The sequence below is a fragment of the Stegastes partitus genome, unplaced genomic scaffold (genome assembly GCF_000690725.1).
Source record: "Stegastes partitus isolate 25-593 unplaced genomic scaffold, Stegastes_partitus-1.0.2 Scaffold1054, whole genome shotgun sequence".
NCBI classification, from domain to species: domain Eukaryota; kingdom Metazoa; phylum Chordata; class Actinopteri; family Pomacentridae; genus Stegastes; species Stegastes partitus.
In genome coordinates, this window is record NW_007578785.1 from 86,177 (window position 1) to 94,995 (window position 8,819).

The 8,819-nt window shown below is 44.9% G+C and overlaps 1 protein-coding gene across 1 annotated transcript; it reads right to left on the minus strand.

Moving 5' to 3' along the window:
- Positions 1–521: 521 nt before the first annotated feature.
- LOC103367484 (growth hormone secretagogue receptor type 1-like) lies at positions 522–7,342 on the minus strand. The gene is made up of 5 exons (XM_008295514.1): positions 7,207–7,342; positions 3,767–3,942; positions 2,379–3,225; positions 966–1,048; positions 522–731 (listed from the first exon to the last, which is right to left on the minus strand). Exons 1-5 carry the CDS (start codon positions 7,340–7,342, stop codon positions 522–524), a joined length of 1,452 nt encoding a protein of 483 aa, XP_008293736.1.
- Positions 7,343–8,819: the final 1,477 nt, after the last annotated feature.

Sequence of the window (8,819 nt, forward strand, 5' to 3'; positions counted from 1 at the left end):
TTGTCCCCTGACATTCCAGAAATATCAGGAGTATAAAACTGAAGCAATTAAATGGACAGTTTTAGTTTATGGTTTACCGTTCGTTATCTACCCGCCCTGACATGTCCAATGGACCACCAACGGTAGAGACAGTCAGAAAAAAAACAAACAACTATCCTGCAAGTTAGCAAGCCATAACTGTCAATGCATCCTGTACTTGAGGAATGCTGTGTAGGTTATAGGTACAGCTGATCGTCAACAACAAAACAGAATCCAGCCGTTATCGATGTTCGCTAATACATCGACAAATCAAAACGGCTGCCACGCCTTGAAGGCACGGTTGGAACGACGCTGGAGCTGCTCCGAGTTGATTCACACGTCTTCTAATCCATTAAGTTAAAAAATAGTCGACTACCAACATGTTCTTTTGCTCTTTACATCAGTAATGTTGGTTACAAACCAATCAGCTAACCAATCTGCCCTTTTAATGCCCTTTAATTATACATGTCAGTACGCTGCGATTTACTTCTGTGCACACCGTACTACATGGTCGTTGTGGAGTGTCGGGCCGTGAGTGTGCTGCGCAGGTGGTGAGCCTGTGTGTGAGAGTGTGTGTGGATGAGGCTGTGCACGGCGTGTCTGTATCTGGCAGACATCAGGTTGTACAGCAAAGGATTGACGGCAGCGCTGAGGTAGAAGAGCACAGAGGACACGAGGTTAAAGTACTGACACAGGTAGTACAAAAAGTCGAAGTGCGTGTTGGGGTGTGGGTACGTGTTGTTGTGTGTGTAATCGCTGTACAGGCCGGCGGGCATGAAACCGTATTTGTGATCAGGTGTGCCATATTGTGAGTTCATAGGAGTAGGCGTCCTGTTTTGTACGTTATACGCGGCGGTGTCTTCGCCGCCCAGGTGCGTATCAACATCTGCTGAATCATTCTCTCTAGTTTCAATGCCGAGATCCAGATTGTGTGACCTGGTGTCAATGCCGGTGTCCATAGAAAGAGAAAATATGGTCCGACCAACATGGAAGGGCAGCCAGCACACGATAAACGCCAAGATGATCATTCCTGGAAGAGGTGAAGACACAAAACACACAGGAGGAGAACATGAGAACCAATAAGAACTGAAGATGGGAAAAGGACGCATACCTCTGTAATTAAGTCGTCTCCAAATATCATCCTGGACTGGGCAGATTTTTTTTTAAATTGGGCTGGACTATTAAACCTGAGATAAACATTAGCTAGTGAAGACTTCAGCAATGTGTTGCTATGAAACATCTGTCCAGTCAAAAGCACTAAAGAACTATGTAATGGTTTCCAGTGCAAACTTGGTACATGGTTCAGTTTATACTACGATATACAAACTACAGCGTGGTCTGCCGGCTGCATCGCCCCTCACATAACACAGAAAAATAAATCTTCTGTGGTATTTCTGAAAGACGAGCTGTGACTTTACGCTTTTTACACGATGTAGCAGCTACAAGCAGAGGCATCCCCACGTCTTATGATGCTGCCACCGCCATGCTTCACAGCGGGGATTGTGTATTTGTGATGATGTGCAACGTTTGGTGTCCGCCAAACATAGCGTCTAGTCTGATGGACAAAAGGCTGAATTTTAGTGTCATTAGAGCGAAGAACCTTCTTCCACATGACATCAGAATCTCCCACATGCCTTCTGGTGAGATTTAGTGTGAGCTCAGTCTCATAAAGTTTTGATTGTGATGAACCCAGTGGAGATATGTTTTCAGTTTGACGTGAAAAAGTCGTACTGTTGATTATTGTAAAAACACCAAATTAAATGGATCATGATTCAATGTGGGCTGTAAGGTAGCTCGGTGGTTAGCACTATTGCCTCGCAGCTAGACGGTGAGGACACCCGGGATCTTTGTGTTTGCATGTTCTCCCCGTGCAGCGTGGGTTCTCTCCGGGTTCTCCAGCTTCCTCCCATACAGTCCAAAAACATGCTGAGGCTTAATTGGTGATTCTAAATTGTCCGTAGATGTGAATGTGCTTGGTTGTCTGTCTCTAAGGATGTCCCCTGCCTTCGCCCTCAGTCAGCTGAGATAGACTCCAGCCCCCCATGACCCTACTGAGGATAGATGGAAGGATGGATGGATGGATGGATGGATGGATGGATGGATGGATGGATGGATGGAAGGATGGATGGATGGATGGATGGATGGATATTTTTAGCTTATTATATGTTTAGCTTACATATTTTTTTTAGTATGTATGTTTTTTCAACTTTTTCTTCAATGAAGATTTGAGAGAAAGGCAGTTTCAGTTCTCTGTATGTGTGCACGTGCAGCAGAACCGACAATAAAGTAACTTTGACTTGACTTCTACTTTCTTTTGGTTCCAACGAAAACAGATCTCAGGACAGTGTGTTTGTCCTCACCCAGCATTTTGACAGTGTTTCGGTGACTCTGGTCTCTCCGGCTGCTCTTTGGGCGGAGCCACAGAGTCCGTCCAATCAGGCTGTACACCAGCCCCATGATGCAGAGCGGCACCAGGAAGTACAGGTTGGACAGAATCATCATGGTCGACAGCAGGCCGGAGGCGACGGCGTGGTGCGTGCAGCGGCACTCTCTCCCGTCCACCACTCGTCCAACACCTCCACCTGCTCCCCGTTCCCTTCCTCCTCCCTCATCTTCCTTCTTTTTATTTTGCTGCTCTCCCTTAAATTCCATCTCTCCTTCTTCTTCACCTCCTTGGTCACCTGCTTGTTTCTCGTCTTTCATTTCACCTTGTTTCCTTTCATCTCCTGCTTTGTTCTCCTCTCTGTCTATGAACCATTGCTGGTCTCCAACGTTTCCACTCCACCCCCGTGTCTCTTCTTCTCCCCACGTTATTCCCTGAGATCTTCCATCCATCAAAGCCATGTGTTCACTTCTTTCCTGTCCAGCCAACATTATTCCTCCATGTTCTCCGTCCACGCCCGTCCAACCTCCATCCTCCCTCCACTGACTGAGCCCGAACTCTTCTCCCGCGACGTCTTCCACTCCGACCATGATCAACACCGGGGCGGCGCTGACAGCTGCCCCCAACCAGAGGCAGCCGATGACAGCCCTGGTCCTGCGCCGCGTCACCACTGTCTTGGCTGTTATAGGCCAGCAGACCGCCAGGTACCTCTCCAGGGAGAGAAAGGTGATGTGAAGGATGGTGCAGAAGGTGCAGCACTCTGAGAGGAACATGGTCAGCTTACAGAACAGGTCTCCCAAGGTCCAGGGTCTGGGCCTCCACAGCTAGAAGAGACAACACAGTCATTCTAGTTGATAACATTTTAACGTTGGAAAATAAAAGTTAAATCAAGTGCTTTGGGGAAGAAAAGAGAGCAGCTCCCTTTAAAGCCACGGTGTCGTTTGTACACTGGTCATAATATCAGCTGAGAAATAAAGAATTACAGATCGTAAAAATAATTCTTAACTATGAAATATTGTGTGTTATTGGTCCACACTTGATGATATTGCCGTAACGCAGAGGAAATGCTGGAAGAATGATTGAGGAACGCTCCGAGTATGACACAACCCTTCCTTGAATGTAACAAAACTTAATTTAGTTGGTTTTCCCCTGAGGGGAAGGCAACGATAACTTGTTTAAACCAGTACTAGTAGGGGAAAGAAAAGCTTTTACCAGCAGGAACCAGTTGCATAATGCCTGACTTTCCATTGTAACGACTGAGCGAACGGTGCAATCACAGCAAGGATTACACATCAGACATCAGAATTACAATCTGATGACCACAGCATGCATTAAAACAAAGGTTGTGTATGTGTGTGTGTGTACCTTATAGAGATCCAGAGGCATCAGGAGGAGGATCAGCATGTCGCTCACCGCCATGCTGCTCAGGTACAGGTAGGTGGAGCTTCTCATGTGTGGACGAAGCCAAACCACCAGGATCGTCAGGATGTTTCCCAGAAGGCCGAAGAGCATCAGTGGGATGTAAATCACAGTCACGCACACTAGAAAAACATATAGAAACATACTGATTGTGCTTTTCTCAAAGGTTATTTGTATTTTTTTAACATGAAAAAGGGAGCCAACAGAGCTGTTTCTGGGTAATTAATAAGATTAGAAAAAAAAAAATTGCAGGACTTGAATCCTTTATATTTAAATGTTATATATTACAACACTGTGGGGTCTAAACTTCAGTATTTAAATTTGTTGGGTTAATTCCCAGGGCCAGTTGTATTTTTCTTTGTCAATTTTGGCACCACAGCTGTTGCGTTAAATGTACGACAAAAAAAATGTTTTATATCGTTTCTCCATGTTAAAGTCATACTGAAGCAACTCTAATCATCAGTTTACGGCTCCCCAACAATCTTCACATTTACATCTAAGTTGTAATCATGACAGGAAAAGTCTACATTTTCAGAAAACTGCAAAAAATCTGACTTAGAGATGATAAATTTAGAATTGCCAGCAAAAGCAAGCAAACATCGACCTTTAACTCCTGTCCAGTCCATCACAATAGCTCTGCCATAAAGTCTGAAGCTTCCACATTTTCAGTTTTTGTGAGTTTATGTGCCTACAAAATGTTTGAATTATTATTATTCATAATATTTATTTTTCAAAAAACATTTGAATTTAAAATCCTCGCCGTCAGTTAGAGATCAAGAACAGCCGACTCTAGAGTCCTCCATCTTCTAAACTGGACAAGGAATTACCAGGGACCCTTGATCTTGTTGCCTAGCAACAACAACAAAAGTAAACGTTATTAACTGTCACCGGAGTCATTAATACCAGAGAAAAAACTGACAATACCAGGTGTGAACTTGAAGACACAGAGCAAACTAACTGTAATACAGAATCAACATTTAAGGACGGTGGACAAAGGACCAGCAAAGACTCTACTAGAACCACAGTCAACCACAGACTGCTAACATCCACCGCTTCACTTTGGAGAACATCTTTGCGTCCCGTGATGTGGAGCGACGTTGAGGTGGACGTGGACTACCTGCTGGAGCAGCTAGACCAGAGAGACGAAGAGATCTTCCAGCTCCAGAAGGAGAAGGAACGTCTGTCTGCGATGCTGTACGGAGAGGAGGTGGAAGAAGATGACCAGGAGCTGGAGAGAAGCAGCGTGATGGAGCAGAGGAATAAAAGCCTGTGGGAGGAGAATAAGGAGCTGCGGAGAGAGCAGAAGAAACTGCAAGAGGAGATGTGGAAGCTCAAAGAGGCGAATGAAAAAAATGAGCAGAGGATTGAAGAGCTGCAGGAGGAAAAGGAAACCCTGCAGAACAATTGTCGTCTGACGGAGCGGGTCATGAAGATGGAGCGCTTCATCGAAAAGTTCCTGGATGAAAAAGAGCACTCCTTTTCCCGAGCTCACAGAAACATCAACAGAATCAGGATCCTGGAGGAGGAGCTTCTGCTGGCGAAGGAGCAGAACAGCAACAAGTCCAACCGGCAGAAGGATGAGGAGGTGGACATCCTGAAGGAGCAGCTCAGCATCGGAGACCAGGAAGTCCAGAGGCTCCACGACGAAGATGAATGGAGTCTGGAGGAGAAGCTCACTGAGGTGGCGGCTGGGATGGAGGAAGGAGAAGCTGCAGGACGAGAAGGCGGAAATGGAGAAAAGCAACAAAGTGGTGGAGGAGAGAAATAAAGACGTGGAGGACAAGAAGTGGAAGAAGAAGCAGTGAAACAGCAACAGGAAGTTGGAGGAGGCTGCTTGTTGTTCACCTCCCTCTGCCGCCCCTCCTTCATCCTCAACTCTCAATCCTCACCCCTCCTTCTACCTCACCTACACCGCCCTCACCTGCCTCCCCCATCCATCTTCTTTCCTACAACCAGTTTTTTTAAATTAATAAAACATACTCCTATTTCTGCATGTGTAGACGTCTCATATCAGGGTTTTTAGATGTGTGAAGATTCCTAAAATTAGCTGAATTCAAACTATTTTCAGGTGATGCAGCTTGTAAAGCACAAAATACTACTTTCTGGACAAGCATTGGTGGTTTAAAAGGTTTATTCCACCCAAAACACTACTTTTTTGTCAAGTTTTTATGTTGTTAAGTATTTATTGACACCTTTATTAGAATCTCCAGAAATTAGGGTTTAGGTGCAGCAGCGTATTATTGTCGGCGGCCATCTTGGTTTGTCCAATGACGTGTTGTAAGTTGTAAATGTTGGAATCTTTAATTACTCTCACCTCCCACGTGAAGTGAATATAGCATGACTGATATGTCTTTGGTATCAATTTTGCTTTTTATGAATTAATTTTTTTACATAGTCCATCGAACCCGCTGCAAGAAACAAGGCGTTTTACCAACTGCCAAACTACTTTGAAGGAGCAGCGTATAACTTTGTAGCATCCAGCACCACAGTTTAAGTTCATCAACCAAGACAAACGTCAGTGTTGCTGGATGTGTTTTCACAGAAACTTAACTGTTGCAGCTGCAAATTTCTCTTTCTGAAGCATCACTACCTCGGGCGGCTGTGGCTCAGGTGGTAGAGCGGTCTTCCTCTGATCGTAAGGTTGGCGGTTCAAACCCCCGCTCCTCCACAGTTGAAGTGTCCTTGGGCAAGACACTGAACCCAAAGTTCCTCCAAATGGCAGGCAGCACCTTGCATGGCAGCTCTGTCGCCATTGGTGTATGAATGTGTGTGAACGGGTGAATGAGAAACACATTGTGAAGCGCTTTGAGGGCCACTAAGGTAGAAAAGTGTGACATAAGTGCAGACCATTTACCACTACTATTGTTTTGGTTGCCCCAGACCAGGGGGGAACTATAGAGTAACTCTCTCTCTAGCTCGAGTGTTGAGGTCTAACAAGCTGATATTTTGTTTTACAAGTGAGCTATGAATGGCATCTCCTCAAGATGGATCAGATTTTAGGGTCAATCAGTGCTAAAATAGCTCCGCAAGAGGTCAAAGGTCTTTTTTTTCCCCCGAAAATGTCGTATACCTTTAAAATGGTGGATGGTAGATTTATGGTATTTGGTGCAGATAGGCACCAATGTTGGGTATTTCTGTTGGTGATGTTACATTTGACCTCAGATGATATTTCAAGGTCAAGCTCAAGATACTGCCATTATATTTTAAATAACATGCAGTGTGTACATGGATAGCACCCATTTCATCTTGGATAACCAGCCAACCATGGTTAGTGAAAGAAAACACCTATCCTGTGGTAAGTTGGATGGTTCACTGGGGCTCAGTACAATCAGGGGCAGCTACATCCCTCCACCGAGGACCCTCCAGTTGACGTTGTCTTTACCCACCTAATTCAACCAGTCCAAATATAGGTTCCTCCCGGTAGCACTCTTGGTTGGAGCAGTCCTCCGGGAAGCCCGATGCCAGGCCACAGTTCTTTTCCTCACAGCCACCGGCCACGTCTCCCAGGTCCACCAGATCCATGGCGACGCAGGGTGGGGTTGGACGGACCGACCGACGGCAGAGGAAGAGGCGGAGGGGAGCAGCGTGTCCCCCAGGTTACAGAGGTGATGCACGCTGATGGATTTCCTATGACGCTCGATAAGGCTGAAGGAGATGGTCAGGCTGGAAAGGAGGCACAACAAGAGAGGAAAAACACATTTACAAGATGTCACTAGAGCAAGTGTAGACAGGACATTAAATATATATGAATAAACATGTGCATAGATGACGTGTATATTACAGCAATACTCAGAGTCAGCATCAACACTCTACTTTAGCATCTACATCTGTCCATCAATTAGTTCTAAACAAGATCACTGAAAAAACTGTTGGAGGATTCACATGTATTCAATATTAACACACTTATACACTTCAACTGAACCTCCCCAACAACTTCTATTATTATTTTTATCCCTGAAAACATTAACAACAGTACAAATAGCGCGTTACTGTTCACAGCAACAAACATTACATCCACTCCAACAATGAAAACCACATGTTTTCAAGTTAAACTGAACGTACTCACTGATGAGGGGAGCCTCAGCGCCTGCTGTGTCTCTGCTGCAGGAACACTCTTGTGCTTCGGCTGTGACTTCCACACCTATGATCCCTCTCCTCCCTCACTCCTCTCCTCTTATAGCTCTCTCTCTCTCACATCTCCTGCTGTCTGGACTGCCCTGCGCACTTCACATTTCTTTTACATTATGACACTTTACATTCGCCTTCATGCAAATGACTTTCTCACTTTGTTAATTCACCTTTACATGAAACTATTTTATTAGTTTCATGCAGTTTCATTCATTTTTTAAATAAACAGTAGAACAACAAGAGGCAGCAGGTGAAGTATTCAGACCATTTACTTCAGTCAAACTACTTCAACTACTTGATGTTCTTCAAGCCAGATGTTCCCAAACGAGGTGCAGGTTCTCTCCAAAAATGTCACAATAAATCTGGAAGGTCACAGGATTATCTAAACAGCGTACACACACCAGAGTAAGGACCCCTGCCTCCAAAAAATACCCTCCTGTACAAGTAAACTGCGTTCTCAATTACTTGTGATCTGCCTCAATTATGTGTCAAATCAGCACATCTTTGCAATTCATCTTCTTGCTATAAGTCGCTCCGTTTCAGCCAGCTAATCGTTTATTAGATGAGGTGGGACTTGTCACCGTGGCAACCCTGAAAATGGAGGAGAAGCTTCAAACATGTTGTGAATAGAATATTTTTTATTGATCCCCCCATTGGGGGAAATTTACATGAAAATAGCAGCATTCAAAAATATAAAAAAAGAAAGTAGAAGGAAACAACAATCATGAAGTGATAAAATAGAGCTGCGAAGTTGCTTGGTGGTTAGCATCGTTGCCTCACAACCGGTTCGCGTCCCGGTGAGGACATCAGGATCTTTCTGCATGGAGTCTCCATGTTCTCCCCGTGCAGTGTGGGTTCTCTCCGGGTTCTC

What these genes read in the sequence shown, in the direction of transcription:
- LOC103367484 (XM_008295514.1), bottom strand. Translation starts at nt 7,342, where the DNA reads ATGGATCTGGTGGACCTGGGAGACGTGGCCGGTGGCTGTGAGGAAAAG. An exon ending in TGCCTCTGGATCTCTATAAG is followed by an intron (nt 3,226 to 3,766) that starts GTACACACACAC and finishes TGTCTCTTCTAG; the next exon opens with CTGTGGAGGCCCAGACCCTG. An exon ending in CTCTTTCTATGGACACCGGC is followed by an intron (nt 732 to 965) that starts ATTGACACCAGG and finishes CCCAACACGCAC; the next exon opens with TTCGACTTTTTGTACTACCT.